This window comes from Canis aureus, chromosome 15, assembly GCF_053574225.1.
Source record: "Canis aureus isolate CA01 chromosome 15, VMU_Caureus_v.1.0, whole genome shotgun sequence".
Classification (NCBI taxonomy): Eukaryota; Metazoa; Chordata; class Mammalia; order Carnivora; family Canidae; genus Canis; species Canis aureus.
This window is the reverse complement of record NC_135625.1, coordinates 7,759,874-7,780,565: the sequence shown is the minus strand read 5'-3', so window position 1 is coordinate 7,780,565 and position 20,692 is coordinate 7,759,874. Positions and strand designations below refer to the sequence as shown.

The window sequence follows — 20,692 nt, the reverse complement described above, 5'->3', positions numbered from 1 at the left end:
TGTCAGGGAGAGACCACACCCAAATCCTGTAATCCAATCTAGCAATTAAAGTGGATGAGAGGACTTTGTGCCTTATCCCAGGGCCCAAAAGCCATAAAAGGTGGAGGTGAGGTTCACTATCTGACATTTGGAAACTGGCACAGTGAGAGGAGCATCCCTTTGCGACCCGAAGCTCCTGGTTGAATGTATCTTGTGGACACTGTTTCTGCAGACATGGAGGCTGCCCACCTCCACCCCTCAGAGGAGCCTCAGTTCAGCGCCTCTCCCAAACCCCAGTCATGCTGGTCAAGGAGAGGCGGTGCTGAAGTCCACGGAGGACCCTCTGTGCCCGAGACGACATCCCCTGCATCAAAGACGCTCTCCTCCCCGACTGACCCGTTGGCTCCCGCATCAGCAGGGCTGCCTCCCACCAAGACGCCTCTGAGTTGGAAGAGCCTTTCCCAGGTGGGAGCCGGGCTTCAGAACATGGGCAACACTTGCTATGTGAATGCGACCCTACAGTGTCTGACCTACACAGAGCCCCTCGCCAGCTACATGCTGTCCCAGCAGCACGGGACCACCTGTAGGAGGCAGACATCCTGCATGCTGTGTACCCTGCAGGCTCACCTGACGCGGGTTCTCTGCCATCCTGGACGTGTGCTCCGGCCCCTGCCACTCCTGCTCGCCACCTTCCACAGATACAAGCAGGAAGATGCCCATGAGTATCTCATGTTCATTCTGGATGCAATGCAGCAAGCGTGCTTGCCTGAGGACAAGCTCTCAGACCCTGAGTGTCCTCAGGACAGCACCCTCATCCAGCAACTCTTTGGGGGGTACTGGAGGTCTCAAATCCAGTGTCTCCACTGCCAAGGCATTTCGAGCACTCTGGAACCTTACCTGGACATCAGCCTGGACATCGGGGATGCTCACAGCGTCATCCAAGCTTTGGAGCAGTTGGTGAAACCCGAACTGCTGGAAGGTGAAAATGCCTACCATTGTCGTAAGTGTCTGGAGAAGGTGCCTGCGTCCAAGGTGTTGACTTTGCACACTTCCCCGAAGGTCCTCATCCTGGTCTTGAGACGATTCTCAGACTTGACAGGCAACAAAATGACTAAGGAGGTGCAATATCCTGAGCGCCTTGACATGCAACACTACCTGTCTGAGCAGAGGGCAGGACCCTTGGTTTATGTGCTCTATGCCGTGCTGGTGCACGCTGGGAGGAGTTGCCACAGCGGACATTACTTCTGTTTCGTAAAGGCAGGAAATGGCCAGTGGTATAAAATGGATGATGCTAAGATCAGCGCCTGTGATGTGACTTGCGCGCTGCGCCAACCTGCCTATGTCCTCTTTTATATGCAGAAGACTGATCTGGAGAGAGACCTTGGGAGGGAGTCAGTCAAGGAGGGAGGACTCGCATCTCTCGAGGCAGACCCCACAGTGGTGGGTGAGGCCTCAGGAGAGCCGGCAATGGATCCCTCCGTGAACCTTCCTGAGTTGGAGGAGCGTGGGGAAGAGACCTCAAGGCAACAAATGACATTAGACCAGTGGAGATGCCTCCAAGAATGCAACCGCCCTAAGCCTGAACTCAATGTCAGGAGAAGAGAAATTGCTCTTCCTGCGAACGCAGTCATCCTTCACCACTCCAAATACAGACCTGAGATGCCGAAGAATCATCCTCAGCAGACCATCGACCTGCTCACCACTGCAGCTGGGATGCTCCCACCTCAGGTGGCCGGGGACGTGGCCAAGGTCCCGCGTGTGCCAGGGAGAGCCAGACCTACCAAGAGGATGAGCAAGAAGGGACAGAGTTCTGGGGAAGCAGTCCAGGGATGTGTCTCCTAACTTTGGTGCACATGGGCGCACACACCCACACACACAGCGTCACTCACTCACTCCAAACCCGAACACAGTCCCATACTGGAAATATTTTGTGTTGTGTGAAGTGTGTGTTCTATATGTATGGAAGAACCATCTATCTGGTGTGTTCATGGGATATGGCCTTCAACTGAAACTTGAGGACACTGATATTTAAACATGGTTCATTGTCATGATCTTTTATTGGGATAGTGTGGATTTCATATGGGGTGTATCGAGGAACCTGCCTCTCCTTCAGCCTTGGGGAGAGTGGGGGCCACTTGCAGGTGAGAGGCAGTGAGCAATCAGGGTTGAGAGTGGATATGATGCTGAGGACCTGGGGTTGAAGTCAGTATGTTTGACCCTTTCATCATGCTCCCCACTTCCCAATGCTTTTCTTCTATTTATATTGAAAGAATATTTCTCTGAACATAAGTATGTATTGGGTCTTGCTAGCGATGTGTCTTGGTCATTGCTTGGAAATTGTAAGATGGAAATTAAGTGCTTATTTTTGGGGCGATAACTGCATCCAGACATGATTGAACCACAGTGATTTTATTATGTTCCCTTCACTCTCTCCCACATTAAGACTGAAGAGAAGCAAACTAACAAGGACTCTTATTCCAAAGGGAAATGCCCAGCCTCCCACTGAACATAACTTTTTATGACTATTTTGCTACCGTCTACTCTGTGGCATCTCTTGACCCAGAAGCAGTGGACTCTGGATTTCAGACCAGTTCAAATTCAAATTTGGACCTGGGTTGATACCTCTGGAAAACAGTGCCAAGTTCATGAGTCTACCAAAGCGTTTTGAGGTCAGGTTATAGGTGTTCTGTGTTATCATTGCATTTCTTACAAAAGAGTTTGACAAGTTCATTGTAGAATGGAAATTATTGCATGACAACCAAACGCCTCTGAGTGTGACCATAGATGTGCAGTTGTAACATCACATCATAATGTTATTTTCACTCTGTATTCAAACTTGGACATGCCACCCTTACTGGAGAGTAAGGGACAATAGGATCTGTGCAGAAGAAATCAGGCTTTTTTGGAGATTTTCATGTACCTAAGACAAATTAGAGATCTAAGGTGTCAGGGTTACTTTCATGTCTGGGAATTGTGTTTCTTATGGCCAATACAGTTTATTGTGTCGTAAGGAGTGAGGGAACCTGTGTGCATGTCTTGCCAAGAGTTCCCTAAGGGCATCTGCAGGTATCCCCGTCCTCTGAAGACTGTCATAGGGAATGAGACAGCTCATGGACTCGGGGACTTGTCCTCCACAGCAGAGGACCCTGAGGAGGTGTCTGTGGGAATGAGGATATATCCCCACCTGGACTGATGTGGTGAACCAGCAATTCCTCCGCTGAACTGGATGGAAACGGTCAAGTCCACCACGTGCTGGGTGTCCTGCTTCTGTGCGCCTACACATACACTCCCCCCACTACACAGATGCTGCAGTTTTTCTTTAGGTAAATCTATAGGAATGTCAAAGCGTGCTTCCCAGTCTGGAATGTCAGTTTGTCTTAGTGAAATCCATTTTCTAACAAATGTAGGGAAATCATCCTGGCAATTTGTAACCTGGTTGTAAACAGAAATTAACAAGTTAATCTGAAATTGTTTTATAAATGTCTGAATTTCTGATTTAGAAAAAGATCCCATCCAGAGTTTTGCAAATTACACCATGTTTTCTCCTAGAAGACATTTTCTGTGCTTGTTGATATTATTTCTCTGAAATTGTTATGTAAAATATTGCACCTGCTTTGTTTGTTTTTGCTCTAAAATGTTATTACAAAGTTGTGTGTTTTTTTATTCTTAATAAAAGATTCCCACATATAATTTGGTGTGCAGGCTTTTTCTCCCCAGTATTTCAGAACCTTGAAACAGTTATTTTATTTCCAGGCTGGCTCCTCACAGAGGCATCTTTGCCTGCTTCCCCTGAGTGGAATTCCACAGCCACCTCTAGGTCACCTGCAGCTCAAATTCATAGCCTCCCCCCATGGGAATTTCTCACTCCTACTCACTGGCTCAATATAGGGAAAGCGCCAGCAGCCATTTAAGAGGAAATGCAATGGGACATAGGGACATTATTCTTCAGGGTCTCTTCAATTATGAGAGCTCTGACCAGGAAGATGCTTGTATGAGAAATTAAGGGGGAGGGAGTAGATTGAACCAGAAGCACACCATCTCTGTCCAAGGCTAGCAGAGACCCCTAGGAGGGATGACGGGAGATGGTTGGATAGCACACTGTGGGGACGGTGGAGGCTGGGCAGTCAGCAGATGGATTCTCTGGTTAGGTGTCTGGACGTCAATGCTCATCCTGTCCAGGTATCCATTAGTCACTCGAGGGGTGTCTCTCTATATCAAGATCTATTAGTCATGAGGACAGACCAAGAATCTGCAGAGCCTCCCACAGACCAGATTCACGAGTTCTTTTTCTTTTAAAGATCGATTTATTCATTTATTTATTTATGATAGACAGAGAGAGAGAGAGGGGCAGAGACACAGGAGGAGGAAGACACAGGATCCATGCCCGGAGCCTGACGTGGGACTCGATCCCGAGTTTCCAAGATCACGCCCTGGGCCAAAGGCAGGTGCCAAACCACTGAGCCACTCAGGGATCCACAGATTCGTGAGTTATTTCCTGAGAAACTGGAATGGCCAATCCTGGATGGAGTTCTAGGGGGACCTCATACCTGTTTCCAGGTTACAATGTGTTGAGACCTGGCTCCATCAACCTGTGGCAAAATGTCAGGCTGGAATTGTTTTCACAATAGAAATCTGGGCTGAAACTGGGTTTTGGGGACAGCCCCAAGGCTAGATTCCATGGCAGTATATGGAGGTTTAATCTGGGAGGCCACATCCAATCAATGATCTGTGAGCTTGACAAGGAGGGTAGGTTCCTGGCCATGGTGGGTGAATGTAAGCAGAAGGATTACCTGACTCCCCTTCATGAGCTTTTGTGTTGTCCAGCAGGAGAAAACAAAGTCAGGACTTTTCACAGGTGATATATTAGGGCATGTGTCTCGTGGCAGGTTTGAGCTCAGGCAGGAGACAGGAAACAGCTTCTAGGGAGCTTGCCTCCTCCCGTGAGGTGTGCATCATCCCATTACCAGCTGCTCCAATAGAAGACACCACAGATGTACCACATCTTAGCTCTGCCTCTCCACTTCATAGAAATCAAGCACAGTAAAGGCATGGAGATGAGAACAATCCATAACACGGTGATATTATTAAAAGTGCTCATTTTAATGGGAAAAGAACCCCACCCCTGCGGTGATTAGGGGACATAAAATACATTAGCCCCCTGTTACCAGAGGGCAAGATGAGAAGGTTTCAGTACAGTGTTTTAGTTTCTTTTGAAGAAGCCATTGCATTCACTCTTCTGGCAGTGGACAGAGATAATCCTGTCTTCAGAGTGTAGGATAGAGGGGACATTCCTCAGCATCTTAAAAGCCATCTACGGAAAGCCCACAGCAAACATCATTTTCAATGGGGAAACACTGGGAGCCTTTCCCCTAAGATCAGGAACAAGGCAGGGATGGCCACTCTCACCCCTGCTATTCAACATAAGATACCTAGGAATCAACCTCCCCAAAGAGGTAAAGGATCTATACCCTAAAATCTACAGAACACTTTTATGGAGATGGAGGGAGACACAAAGGGATGGAAAAATATTCCAAGCTCACGGATTGGAAGAAGTAATATTATGAAAATGTCAAGGGTACCCAGGGCGATTCACACATTTAATGCAGTCCCTATCAAAACACTGAGGACTTTCTTTAGAGATTTGGAACAAATCATCTTAAGATTTGTGTGGAAATAGAAAAGACCCTGAATAGCCAGGGGAATATTAAAAAGAAAACCATAGCTGTCTTTAAAATTTTTAGTGATACTTTGTGTGATACACGATTTGGAATATATACAGAATCAATACATTTTGTTGCATTAGGGATTTTTCCATTTGGAGACATCTCAGTAAATCAGTTCCACGTGGTGGCTCTAGCATGTTGGGGCTCACATGCCAGCGATCACGCAGAAGCAAAGAATTGAAGGACACATGGAACCTGAAGACTCCATAAGCAAGGGAGGGAACTCGGGGAGAAAATGGAATTTTAAGAAATCCCTCACGGAGGAAGAGCATGGAGTGAAGACACTCTGGGTGCAGAGACGGGGGACGGTGGTGGATAAGGAAGAGCCCCGCCGTCAGGAGGGAATCCGATGCTGCCAATTCCTTCCAATGTGGCTGCTTTTCCCCTTGGAGTGTTCTAGATAATGTCTGCTTGAGGGCAACCTCCCAACTCAGTGACATTTTCAAGACTTTTCCAACAATGTGGTTTGGTTCTGGGGTTTTCTGTGCACAGTCTGGATCCCTGCTCAGTGAGAGGCTCCATCTCACTCTCCAACTGACACAGATCTATCCGCTTAGCTCTCTATCTCAATCTGTCTGATGAATAAATAATATTTAAAGAAACCCTGATATTTTCTCCACAAAATTCAAACTGTCTCATTATTTTCTAATAACTGTGATTCGTGAATGTTATAATTCATTCTGAAAGGAAATAATGGAAACATTAAATGCATGTATATGTGACCAAAGTTTGAAAGAACACGAGAACGCTGCCCAAATCATAAGAATCAGCATAATCACACATTAATTACCTTTCAACAATGCATTAGTCAATCGTGCCCCAAAGGAATATAATTGTTACATAGCACCCATTAGTTAACCTCAAAACCCACATTCATTCAGTGGAGAATATCTTTCTGAGGTGTCACCCAAGGACCAAAATTGGAGTGGAAGTGATCTGAAATCCTGTGCCCACCTCTTCTTTGTCAGGAGATTGTCACACAGATGGATGACAGTAAAGTGTCTGGACAAGTTAGAGTTGCTGGGATATGGAGCAATTCCCTGCGGGAGATGGGTCCTTGCCAGGCACCTGCTCTTCAGTCAAAGGTGGGGGTGGATTGTGAAGGGGCTGTGATTCAATCAACATGATCTAATCAGGCAGGATGCATTTAACTCCTGAAATATAAGCATTTCATTGCCTCTTTGCATTTCCAAATATTATCAAGCGTCCGGGTTTATGGGTTGACTTCTCAATATATATTTTGTGCCCATAGTTTCCTGAAAAGAAGTCTGTCGCCATGCAAGGCTGCAGGTCATCGACGTACACGGTAGTTTGTCATTTCTTTGTGTAGGTGCCCTGGGTTTTCAAATCAGTGCTGGTTGTATATGACCAAACACATTGCTGCCAACACTCCACCCATGGTGGTTTGGACAATTGGTCTTTCAATATAAAGAGAAGATAAGCAATGGGATGAGGGATGCATGAGGACACGGTCAGACATGCTCACACTGACCTAGGTCCTCAGCATCATTTCCACACTCAAAGCTGGCTGCTCACTGCTTCTAATCCTTTCACCTTCAAGTGGCCCCATTTTTCCCCAAGGCTGAAGGAAGGGAGGATTCACCCAATGTGCATCCAACTGTGCTAAATACATCTATTACTAATATCCATAACCTATACATGTTTGTTCAGATAATTCTGTCATCTTCCATATCTGGATGAGAGTGGATTTTCCTTTGGGAAGATAGGTTTGGGTTTGGTTTGGTTGTGTTTGGTTGTTTTAGGTTTGGTTTGGTTTGGTTTTTTGATGGCAGGGAAGCAAAAGACAAGTGAGGTGACTAGAGGGGAGAGCACCGGACTGCTCAGGACTTCTTCCGCTAGCCTTTCTCCCTGGTCTCCTTGTGCACATGGATGGAATCCCCTCCACAGCGCATGAAGTCCTAATTGTGCTGGAGAGCCCAGAATAAGGCCCTTTGCTCAAGCCTGCCTGCCTCCTCACCCCTGTGCCCTATATTCTTGCAAGTCCAAGAATCCTTAGACTACTTTGCTAGTTCCAATCCCAACATGCCCCTGTGAGGATAGACCTTCATACCTTTGGACCTCTGGGATTTTCTTTTTTTTTTTTTTTTTTTTTTTTATTTATTTATTTTTTTAATTTATTTTTTATTGGTGTTCAATTTACTAACATACAGAATAACACCCAGTGCCCGTCACCCATTCACTCCCACCCCCCCGCCCTCCTCCCCTTCTACCACCCCTAGTTTGTTTCCCAGAGTTAGCAGTCTTTACGTTCTGTCTCCCTTTCTGATATTTCCCACACATTTCTTCTCCCTTCCCTTATTTTCCCTTTCACTATTATTTATATTCCCCAAATGAATGAGAACATATAATGTTTGTCCTTCTCCGACTGACTTTTTCATAGCCTCCAGAAAGTAGGGAATATTTCTATTCATGTATGCATCTCTTGAGGGCCCAGGAAGCTGCATTTTCCTCAGAAGCCATGAGATAGCAATAGGGCGGCATTCATGGGATGAGACAGGGGCCTGAGGCTCAAGGGGCCAGATTCTGATCCAGGTCACATAATGATTGCATGAATGGGAGTTACTTAGGGGTTGGGGGTGGGAGAAGGATTGCACTCTGTGGCTTTTCTACTGCATTCTGACTTTTTAAACCCTAGTGTGCTCCTCTACCCTCCACCTACAGGCATCTGCACAGAGAAAGGGAACACCCTTAAGCAGATGCTCTGGAGTGAGAAAAGAGCAGTCAGTTGTTTTTCCAAAAAAAAAAAAAAAAACAAACAAAAAAAGAAAGAAAAAGAAATTCTCTGAATACAAATATGGAAGTGCTTGGTTTGGTTTGTTCTCATTTGGCATGGTGTTGTATTGTTTTGTGTCCATGGGCCCATATCAGAGATATCCCTGAGAAAGAGAGACTGAGAGAGAATGAGAGAGAGAGAGAGAGAGAGAGAGAGAGACTCCGTGGCCTTGGTCTTGTGGTATTTAGACGACTTGTCAACCATTGCCTCCTTAGGAAATCATCAGGAGGGTAAAAAATCTCCTTGCCCAGGTCTCAGAAAGGAGGCATCATGATCCAACATTAAAGTGGGATCCAGAATATGTATAGAGGGAAACCACCCACTCATCCCATTACAGACCAATGTGCGACCCAGGGCCCATACAGTACACAGGGCTCCCTCACAGGGTGCACACGGTCAATGTTCCCTATGCAGTACTTCACCAAGGAGACTGGGTGTGCAGGAGACCCTCAAAGTCTACAGATCCCCCAAAACTATCAAGCTGTTGTCCCGTTTCAGTTAATCAAGGATGGAGGAATTAAATTAACTATAGAGAGTTTCAGAATTGCTGAGATTTAAAAAAAAAAAAGAACACAAAATCTTAAGAAACACATGGATGCATTTCATTGGTGCTAACATTTTATTAAGAGAAATAAAACACTACACACAAATCTAAATTAATGCTGAGAATAACTGAAATGCACAGATGAAATATTGCCCACCACAATTCCCACAAAGCTACCACCACAGTCTAGAAAAACTCATCTCAGGAGAAAAAAGTATGTCCATTTGCAGGGCCCACAGTGGGTTCTCGATGCCAAAACCCCAAAGGCACACATGTGTACACCACAGACACATTAACATCTTAGATTCTATTTCCAATGGAGTAACAAGTGCTGATTCAAATTTCCCTCCATTTATTGGAAAACCTATTTACAGAAGAGAAAATTGACATTCCAGAGGGAAGACTACCCTTTGCCACAGCACACAGATTTCCCTAAAGAAAAGTGCAAGGTGTGTTTTGGGGGGTGGGTGTCTGTGCAGGGCCCCAGGGGCATGAGGGGCAGCACGCTGTGGACCCAGGAATTTCCATGCAAAGCAGCTGAGCAAGTGCTGATTCCCCACATGAGTCCAGGAGGGGCCACGTCCTCAGGTCCTCAGTCACCCCGTGAGGGTGCAGTGGGGTGGAGGACAATGTCCGAGGCCAGGAGCTGGCTCATTCGCTCTCAGTGTCTACTGAGGATGAGGACACCTGTAGGTCACCGTGGAGGACACTCCAGGGGCCACAGACACAGGCTCCGTTCAACAGGTGGGGGGCAGGAGGGCCCTGAGCAGGGCCTGGCTTCTCGGGAGGAAGGAATGAGGGAGCTGCAAGGAACCGGGAGCTCCAGCAGCTTCTGTCCAATCTGGTGAAGACCATTCTCAGCGGCTGAGTGGGGGCCCGCGCAGAGGGCGGCCGTGGGGGCTCGGTGCACGGCTGCAGCGTCTCCAGCTGAGGTGTGGCAGGTGTGGGCTGGGGGCCCTTGCTTGGATGGAGGGCAGGTGTCTTCCTGGTCTGCGGGGGCCTGGCTGTGCATCCACGGGCACGTCTGCTTCCTGGAGCACACAGATTCCCTGAATTCCCCACAGGCCCTCCTGGATGCTCCTGCGGGTGTGCTGGCTGGGGCTCCACCACGCTTTCTTTCGGGGGTTCAGGGTCCTGTCTAGGGGCATGTGGGCACATTTCTTGCCTGGAGTCTGGAGGGGCTTTTGGGAATTGTCTGCCAATGCTTTGCTGACAGCAGGATGGGTGTTCTCCTCAGGATACTTGGGTGGTGCCTGGGTGTGTCCCAACCCATGGCCCTTGGAGCCAGCCTGGGGACCCTTGAGGGATACTATGCAGGGCCTCTTGGCTCTCTGCTGCACAACCAGGCTATCAGCCCTGACACAGGGTTGGCGAGCTGGCTGAGGGGTGTCAGCAATCAGCACTTCCTGGGCACCAGGAGGTCCACCAGGTGGTCTGAGGCTAACTTAAGGGCTTCTGAGACGTGATGTGGAATGGGACTGGACACTCACGACTGGGTTTTCTTTACGTGGTTCCCTCAGCAGGGCCGGCTCAGGGATAGAAGGCCTCCTGGTGGTGTAGATGGGCATCGGCATGTGTGGACACTGTGGGAAAAGAGAACACACGGGACTCCATGAGTTTGGCCCCGGCACCAAGGCAAAATGAACATTCAGGAAAGAAAGAAAGAAACCAACAAACGGCCAAGACCTTAGTAACCACCCTCTCCCCCGGAACAGGGAAAGAAAAAGATGGGATCTGTTGACCTAGGAGTAGGGTTCTGGCTGCAGGGCTGTTCCAGAACAAAGGCCTCACAGGATGCTGTGATGCACTTGAGACATGGGGCGGGGGACACGCAAAGTCCTGCCTCACAGCGATGCTTCCTCCATTGGACCAGCGCTTCCATCCTCTCTGCTCATGAGGCGATAGGAGTCCTGCTGCGGTAGAGTCATGGTGGCAGCTCCTGAAGGGGATGGGCAGGGGGGTAACGTGTCATGAAGGACAGAGGCCTGATCTCTGAGGATGATATGTGCCCCAGGAGTGCCCGCCAATGTCCATCACATGCCAACGAGCCACGGTTCACACACATATGAGGCATAAGGCAACATCATGGGCACCAAGGGAAAAAAGGGTGCAAAGACCACGCTACTCAACTGCCACTGGTCAGAGAGGAAGTGGAGCCCCGCCTCCACCAGGAGGCCCATGGAGCCCAGCGAGTCCCCAAGGGCACAGCCCGGGAAGCAGCGCACACTCACCCTCACATAGTCACCAGATTCCGTGTCTTCCTTCCAGGTGCGCTTCTGCCCCTCCCGGGGTCTCCTGGGGAACCTGTGGAGCAGGGCCCTTCCTCTGCTCGGCTTCTTGCCTGCACCAGAAATCAAAGCAGGGAAAGAAGAAGGAACTCCCTTCCCTGGCTTTCAGCCAGACACTGGCTCGGGGCTGGGGCCAACCTGGTCCTTTCCCTCCTCAGCCACTCTACGCCATATCTGCCCCTCATCCTAACTACAGGGAGCTGAACAGGTCTTCCAGGCAGTTTCTTGCATGCAGAGTTTGAAAGGGTCTGCCTTGGCATGTGCCAAGCTCCATACATTCACTGGTGCAGGGACACTTGTCCAGCCACAAACCCCACACCAAATCAGCAGGGACAGCTCCATCACCCAAATGTGGACCCTGTTAGCCTGGGAGCTCCTCTGCCTGCCTCGCCCAGCCTGGCTCTGCCCGCAGCCGCCCTGCACACTGTGCATGCACACGGACTCGGGGTCTGTCGTATCAGCCCTGGCGTCGGGTCACAAGCCCCATTCCTCACCTTCGTCTCCCTGCCTTCTCCCTCTCAGCCTGGTCCAAAAACCCAGCCTGTTGCCGCTGGTCCCGCTGACTCCCCGGCTCCACATTCTCCTTCAGCCTCCTGGAGCCCAAAGCCATGGGAACGAGGGTCATGCCCCAGTGTTTTATGGGGCATCTGGTGCTTGATGCCTTGTGTCCAAAGGCCCCACAGTCCCTGCACTTTACCTGGGGGAGGAAGGGGCAGGGGTCAGTGCATCCAATCAAATGCCAGTGAACCTGCCAAGCACACGAATGGGAGGCCATCCTCATGGAGTGGCACATCGGATGACGACAGGGGACATCCTATCTGGCTAGTGAGGTGTCAGTATAGTGAAGACCTCTGGATGCTTACTCCCCATCCCGTGGAAGGGAGGAAAGGGCAAGAGGGATTGGAGGTGTCAGGTTGAGGACAGGTGGATACATCATTAAGACTGGGGACAAACAAAAGGCTCGATCTGATCTTATGGTGCCCTGGGGCTGATGCTCAGAGCCTCTGAGTGTCCCAGTGTGTAGCCTGGGGGGATTTCCTGCCCATGTCACGATGGACAACTGAGTTTGGGCCACGATCTTCCGGGAGCCTAGACTGTCTCAAGACTCCTGGCAGAGCTCCTGCTTCAAAACCCATGCCAGCCTCCCCACTCACCCTGGGATCCTCCTCCTCTAGTCTGGGAACTCTGAGGGCCAGTCCTGCTTTCTGAGGCCTCTTGTCTTTCTAGGGTCTCAAGGGACTGTCGGGCCCAAGCTGGGCATGACTGGCCGCCAACAGTCCCACGTTCTGGAGGGACAAGTAAGTCTGCTTCAGGGATGGGTTTCTGGTAGCCTGAGGGAAAAGAAACAAGAGAGTCCTATTCATCCTGACCTAGGCATCCTCCCTGTTCCGTCTTCCCAAGGAGGTCTTAGCGAGCTTCAGGACAGTTCTGCCAGAGAAACACACATTTCCCCCATCACTTCTCTTTCCTCCTTCCTGCCTCGCTCTCTTAGCCAAGCCACATCCCCGCTCTGAGGAAGGCCGCCCTTAAGGAAAGAATCTTGTTGACACTATCATTAAGTCTCTCCAAATCCGGGATCCCTGGGTGGCGCAGCGGTTTGGCGCCTGCCTTTGGCCCAGGGCACGATCCTGGAGACCCGGGATCGAATCCCACATCAGGCTCCCGGTGCATGGAGCCTGCCTCTCCCTCTGCCTATGTCTCTGCCTCTCTCCCTTTCTCTCTCTGTGGCTATCATAAAAAAAAAAGTCTCTCCAAATCCCCTGTGGGAGCAAAACCAGGGACGGGACCTCTCCCGATTGAGGTCCAGTGGGATGCACCATGGAGCACGCAAAGGGCAAAAGCGTCAGGAAAGTGGACGTCCCTCTCTCATATCTGAATGCCCTTTGTGACAGCAGAGGAAGCCATAGTTAAGTCCAAATTCATTGGGAAAACACATTCTCCTCTTCTCGATGGGAAGCTGCCCATCTGAACACTTCCATTCCATGTGTTCGTGGCAGTGCCCCCAATTAACTGCCATCGAAGGTTTGGGAGGTGAATTTCTTTTCACCTTGGGAACCAGGTGATTCTTCTATTGAAAAAAAGGCCAATTATTTATGGGAGAGAGAGTGTGTGTGTGTGTATGAGGGAATGTGATCACCTGAGCTGTAGGAAGGACAGAGGGAGATGGAGACACTCAGTTATCAGAAACCCAGTGAGGGCCTGGATCCATCTCCAGAGCCTGAGATCACGACCCGACCCAAGTGAGTCCCTGAAACAATGGAGCTGCCCAGGCACCCTGATCCTGTGTCTTCTCTAGGCCTGCAGGGCCCACTGAGACATTTAGGGGCCTTCTGTCCCTGCTCGTCCACCACCCCACACCAATGTGACACCTGAGGCCCCATTCCACTGGCATGGAACCTCCGGGTGTCCAGGGCATTCACAGCCATGCCTTGGCTCAGTCTCTGTTCTCAGAACATGTTAGACCAGAAAGAGTCCTTAACCCGTGGAGGAAGGGTCAATCCCTCCATCATTTCCTCACTGTCTCATTGCTCAGACAGGGAAGGTCGGACCAGTGGCCCGAAAACTCACCTGAAGTGCGATTGTGGTCCTCACGCCCATCAGGAGAGGCTGAGAAAGGTCCTGGACAGACTCCACTGCAGGAGACTGGGTGTCCCGTGGGAGAGAGGGATGGTCAGGAATGGCCACTTCCGTTGCTCCCGGACTTTTATACTGCCCCAAGGTCACGTGTCGTTTCATCCACTTGAAAGACATCCACCTAATCCTCTTAGCTGCTGCAGGGATTGAGCCACTCAGCAGCTTCAACAGGCTAATGATGCCCTCATGAGAGCGATTTCTATGATTCCGTGTGTGTGCCTGTGTGTGTGTGTCTCTGTGAATGGAGGTGTGAGTCCATGCGGATTTGGTGGAGATTGAAATTTCTGCAAGTGAAATTATATTGGTATATTTTAGCGGGGGAATTAACGTCAGGACTCATGTTTCCTGAACTATTGGTATTTTACCAACACTTCTGCTGAATTTAGACCTAATGGTAATAAAAATGGGGTCAGGGTTTGAGGTTATTCAAGATGTTATATCCATTTTGTCAACTAACTTTCAGTTAAAAACTGAAATATCATAAATCTTTTTAAAAAATTAAATAAATAATAAAACCTGAAAACAACCGAAATACTAATTAATGTTGGAGTGAAAAAATAAATTGTGGTATTACAATACTGTGGAATACTATAAAGCAGTGGGAATGAGTTAACTACTACTATATGCAGCAAAAAAGCAGTCTCACAAGAAGAATGATAAGTGATGGAAACCAGATACAGAAGAATATACTCCTTACAATGACTCTAATACAATCAACAAACCACTGGCATGTTTTATCAAGAATGAAAGAGAAAGTCAAAGACAGTTTTACATGTAATAGGACACAACTACGAAAAAACTTGAAAAAATAAGAAAAGATTATAAGCTATTTAAGTATATTACAAAATGTGGATGAAATGGTTATTCTGAACATTTCAAAAGGAAACAGTAAACTTGAACATCATTATCACAATTTAAAGAATGAATCTAAAAAAAATTTTTAAAAATAAAGAATGAATCTGTAGTTAAAAATGAACCCACTGATGATTAGCAAGAGCCAGAGAGTATTAAATGAAAGCCCCATGAACACTTTAAGGAAAAAGAGTTACTATTTTACATAAACTATTTTACAGAATAGAAAGAGAGGAAATTTTGCAATTAAATATAATGATACTAAATAAATCTTGATCCTAAAGACTGAAAATGACATCATCATAAAGGAAAATTAATGTTAATTATGAACTGAAATTCAAAAAAACGAATTTAAATTGTAAAAAATAATACATAATAACAAAGTAGAATACAAAGATGGTTTAACTTTAGAGAATCCTATTGCAAGACACAGACAGATATTATACAATGTTCACCACTAAAAAGGCTCAATATTTAAAGTCGGATATTTTCCCCATTATTTTATTTTATTTTATTTTATTTTATTTTATTTTATTTTATTATTTTATTTTATTTTATTTTATTATTTTATTTTATTTTATTTTATTTTATTTTATTTTATTTTATTTTATTTTATTTTATTTTTAAAGATTTTATTTATTTATTCATGACAGACATAGAGAGAGAGGCAGAGATACAGGCAGAGGGAGAAGCAGGCTCCATGCCAGAAGCCTGACACAGGACTCGACCCCGGGGCCTCCAGAATTGCACCCTGGGCCAAAGGCAGGCACCAAACTGCTAAGCCACCCAGCCCCCCCATAATTTTATAAACTAAGGCGATTCTTATTAAATTTCCAGAAGAAATCCAAGGAGCATAACGTGATGAATACAAAAGCCCATACAGAAACATAAAGAGCCCAAAATAGGTAAAGCAGCTTTGAAGAAGAAATAGAAGAGTAACTAAAACACTGAGATACTGCCAAAGTTAAATGTAAGAAAATATAAGAGCTCGGCTATAGATTCATGTACATATAGAAACTAGACTTAGGAGTGAGGTAACATGATTAATCAGAAGAGAAATATGTGCAGGGTTCAAAAAGAAAAATAGATGCCTACCTCAAACTACACACACACACACACACACACACACACACACATACACTGCAGGTTCAACTAAAGACCTCATGTGGAAAACAGCACTTTAAAACTTATAGAAGAAAATGAAAGAAATCACTTTATATCATCAGGACAGAGTATGATTTTTTTTTAAGATTTTATTTTTTATTTATTTATGAGACACACAGAGAGAGAGGCAGAGATACAGGCAGAGGGAGAAGCAGGACTCGATCCCAGGACAACCTGAGCCAAAATTGCAGACACTCAATCACTGAGGAGCTCAGAGCTCCCAGAGTACAGTTTTTTTTAAAGAGATGAATAACACAAATCACAAAGGGAGAAACTAATAAACTTGAGTTAAAATTAAAATGTTCTGGGTGAGAAAATACATAAAAAGGTAAAAGATAAGTTACAGAGTATACAAATGATTAGTGTCTGAAATGTGTAAAAATATACACAAATCAATAAGCAAAAGACCTAAATTTCGGTGGGAAAGTGACCAAATAATACAAATAAGTCATGCACAAAATTGAAAAACCAAATGGCCAGAAAAAGCACAAAAAATAGGCAGGATCCTTAATAATTACAGAAAATTATAACAAAATGGCAATAAGATTCTAAGGCACACTCAGAAGACTGACAAAATTTATCTATGATAGCAAGTGCTGTGGGAAGATGTAGGGAAACAAACTCTGATACAGGACCAAGCAAAAATATATACAATTAAGATTTGGAGACCAACTTGATAATACCTAGTAAGTTTGAAATGGTAATTTTGTTTTAGAATAAACACCACAGGGAAACTCATATGCAGATATGTAACAGACACTTATACTCATCTTCAACAGGACAACAGGACTACCACAGTTATTAAAATAATAACAAACCCACATAATTAAACTGACTGTACACTTATAGGTGACTCAATGTGGCTTATCCATACAATGACATCCCACACACACAGCTAAAAGCAATGAGCTGGATGCATCAAGAATGCACATTTTAACAAGCAAATTATTAAAATCATAATGTCATCAGTCTAAATTTTAAGATAAACATCAAAATTAAATATACCATAAATCATACATGTATCCATATCCATACCCATATATGTGTAACAATATATAGATATATGAAAAGAGCAGCCCATGACACCTGCTAGTAGAGCTGACGCTATCAAGTAGAATCCGGCCAAGACTTATTTTTCTGAGTTTTGTAACACATGGACTTCAGGTTCTTCTATTAAACATAAATAATTTCTCAAAACATCAGTATCAGCCAAGGCCACTCTGTGACTGTTATGGATCAGGATAAAAACATGATCACTATGAAGTCATGTTGAACAAAGACAAGCCTGGATACCAACCTGACATCCTCTAACCTTGCTAATATGAACAACGGTTGCTTCTTTACCAATTACAGCTTTAGCCTATGGCTTCTTCCATCCTTTTAGGTAAGACTTACTAAGATATTCAGTAATAGAATTACTCCTTCCTAATCGTAAACAATCCAAAGCGAAGCCCACTTTCTTAAATCCTACCCCCAAAATCTCCTAACCCAAGTCCAAATCTGTCACAAGTCCTTTCTAACACTTCCTGAGATTCCTCACACTTCCCTCCCTCATTGAAATATTAGGGAAATACAAGAGTGTTCCTGGTGTCTTTGGAGGTGAGTAATTAATACAGAAATATAGACAGAAAAAGACATCACTCTAGTCTCAGGACAGTGGCTAGTCCTTGGGAAAGAGTAGGGGAGAAAGGCAGGTAATGAGACCTTAGACTATCTCTGAAAAATTACTTTGATCTTTCTTCCTTTTAAGAAATATAAAGTATTGAACCAAATTTAGCCTGGGAATAGCAGAGTCAGAGACTAATCTGAAGCTTCAGCTCACAATTTCAAAGCTCATTTAGATAATTATAGAACTAAATAAAGAATAAAATGAAAAGGCAAGGCTATGATTCATAATATCGCAAGCTGTGAAGCTATGGTATTGCCAAGAACAGAGATCGACACATAGGAATGACAGCTGCAATGAGGCTTTGGCCCGCTGGTAGGTTGTATGTTGTATGTCATATGTGTGTTGCCACTGAGGCTGAGCAAGGTCAGAGGGATCCCTTGGGAAGCAGTCTACTAGCTTCGCATGATCAACCTCGTAATTTTGACACCTTTCGGTGACCCAAGCAACCTACAACTCCCACTCAAGACGGAAAAACTGGGGCCGCTGGGTGGCTCAGCCGGCTAAGCATCAACTCTTGGTTTTTAGCTCAGGTCACGATCTCAGGGTCATGAGATCGAGCCCCACAGGAAGCTCTGCCCTTGGCGATGAGTCTGCTTGAGATTCTTTTCCCCTTCTTCTCCCTCCCTCTCTATTCCTACCCCCAGTCACGTGCTCTTTCTCTTTCTCTCAAATAAATAAATAAAATCTTTAAAAATATTTTTTAAAGAACAAAACTAACAACATGGCATCTTATTAATGTGAATCGTCCTCAGTGAGAGATGGTCTCACAGGTATCCACCATTTGAATCATTGAAATCACTAGGAATTTATGGCATTCTCTCATCTCACTCTAATTTACTTTATTAACCTTAAAAAATTTGGATCTAGAAAAAATGATGCTACCTACTCTTCCCTTTCCCTTCCCTAGTTTTGCCTCAGTTCTCAATCACTTGTGCTCTCTCTTCCCTCAGCTGAATACCCATCCCTCTTGTCACATGTTCCAAACTCTATCTATCCATCAACTTGTAATCTATACGCTATTTCACAAAAATTCTTAAACAATCCTACTGGAAGTAATGGGTTACCCCGGAGAAATCTTGCCGTGCTTTACTTTTACTTCTTTTGTTCGCTCATTCATTCTTCCGTTCATTTACTCAATAAATATTTTTATTCATCTTGTAAGAGACAGCACTAAGAGTTTCCCACTGTGGCTCTTGCACGTACTTGACCCACACATGCCCTCTTTCCATCCTCTCTTGCACATGGCCTTCACCTTCTGTTCCTTCCTGCTCTTTTGATATCTTCAAAATGCCCAAACAACGGTAGTGAATACACTAGAACCATCTCTGACCAGCTATTCATGCTATTAGGTGAATATCAGCAGAGCTCTTCTTGCTAAGCCTCATTAAAAATTCCATCTTCCTTCTGAGTCTTCCTGCCTGACATTTTTTAATAAAGGTTTTACTGATGTTCTGGTAGGTTTCCTTTCAGAGTTTGGATGTAGAGACTCAGATCAGGACTGGGTATTCTGGTGTTCAGCATGGGCCCCTCCAACATGTCAGACACCTATGGATGTCTTAGGAATCCCACTGACGACAGGTGGACCAGCTTGCTCTGGGCCAGTGCTCAGTCTCCTTGGAAGCACTGCCTAAGCTTTTAATCCTTCCATCTTTACAGTTCTGCATATACGCTTTTTGTTTCTTTTGTTTTACTACCTGATGAGACACATGGATGAGATGGTGGTTGGGGGACAGTGATGCTGGACCCAAGATTCAAAGGGTCTGATTCTCAGATTCTCTGGTTTTCAATCAATTGGCTAATCATTTCAATGAACCTGTGGGTTGCTGTCCAACTTCTTACATTCTGGCGGGATTTTACCATATACAATTCTGAACTTTATGGACCATGCTAGGGAAACATGGGATATGAATAAAATAATCATTTTGTGAGATGCCTAGGAAAAAGGGGTTACAAATTCCCAACACTCAATAAGCTATATTTTTATTGTTATGAAGGGGCCTCTAAAACTTAAAATTGTTTCCTTTAAGAATTCTTTAGAAAACAATAATAAAAACATGCAGAATCTAATATCAAATAAATACTTTCTTTCCTGACCAGACTTGGATTGGCCTCTTTCAGGGCCTCCTGTAATTTCACTTTTTGGTCTGTTCTTTCCTCTGTTCCTCTAGCACTTTCATGGCACCCTCTCTCCCTCTTAAACATATTTCTCTGAATTCATGATACTCCTTCCTAATTTCTTATAATTTAGGTGAAGATGATGACCAACCATACTGGTTTTATAGGCTCAAATCTTGGTTTAGATCAGAATTGCATAATCTAGTTAAGAAATTCCCTAAGAAAATCTCATCCTAAAAAAAGCCAGGAGTTCACTGAAGAATTTAAGTTTATCCTAGAAATTTATAGCCTCAGATACCCTGATATCTATCTAGTCACTCATTTCCTCATGGGACCTGGAGATGCTAAAAAACTTGGAGGGAAAAAGCAGTATCAAATGATTTATTAAGAAAAAAATACCAAATATCATGATCAGAACCTGAGCCTGGAGAGCTCCAGGCTTCACATTATTCAATACTTCTGAAGTCCTACCTGTCAAAATGGATTAGCCAAAAATCTAGTCCTAAAAATGGAAGGATGAATTAATCTCTCATTTCAGAGACTTCCAGCATTTATTTGACTCCTATCTTCCAAAAATATTCTGGTCTTCATGAAGATGATAATTTTATAAGTGCTTTATTCACTTTATTTGTTGATGATTTAAAATTGAGGTAGAAGAGAGGATGGCAAACTGTCTCCATCTCTGAATTATAAGGCTTTTATGAGTCTTTTGAAAACACTTTCACTCAGAGAAAAGAAAAAGTTACAGAGTAAATTAAATGTTCTCAGACTAAGTGATTAGACAAATCCATGAATGGAAAATCGTTTATGTCTATAATCTAGACAAAGCTATCTCTGTATATTGCAAAGAAAAGAATCTCTAGACCAATTGCCATGTTTTTGCTCAAAAGAAACACGAAATATAAAAGACGAGTTTTTCCTGACAGAATG

General features: G+C 45.2%; 1 protein-coding gene across 1 annotated transcript; it reads left to right on the top strand.

The window, feature by feature from the left end:
- Positions 1 to 213: 213 nt before the first annotated feature.
- On the top strand, positions 214 to 14,152 carry LOC144284098 (ubiquitin carboxyl-terminal hydrolase 17-like protein 6). Its single transcript, XM_077848454.1, has 4 exons — positions 214 to 1,728; positions 4,608 to 4,752; positions 12,556 to 12,626; positions 14,048 to 14,152. Exons 1-4 carry the CDS (start codon positions 214 to 216, stop codon positions 14,150 to 14,152), a joined length of 1,836 nt encoding a protein of 611 aa, XP_077704580.1.
- The last annotated feature ends 6,540 nt before the right edge of the window (positions 14,153 to 20,692 follow it).

Bases quoted from the DNA above. Each gene is read 5' to 3' on its own strand.
- LOC144284098 (XM_077848454.1), top strand. From the start codon at position 214: ATGGAGGCTGCCCACCTCCACCCCTCAGAGGAGCCTCAGTTCAGCGCC. The intron at 4,753-12,555 runs GTAAGCAGAAGG...TTGTCTTTCTAG, and splicing joins CCTGGCCATGGTGGGTGAAT to GGTCTCAAGGGACTGTCGGG. The intron at 12,627-14,047 runs GTAAGTCTGCTT...TACTGCCCCAAG, and splicing joins CCCACGTTCTGGAGGGACAA to GTCACGTGTCGTTTCATCCA.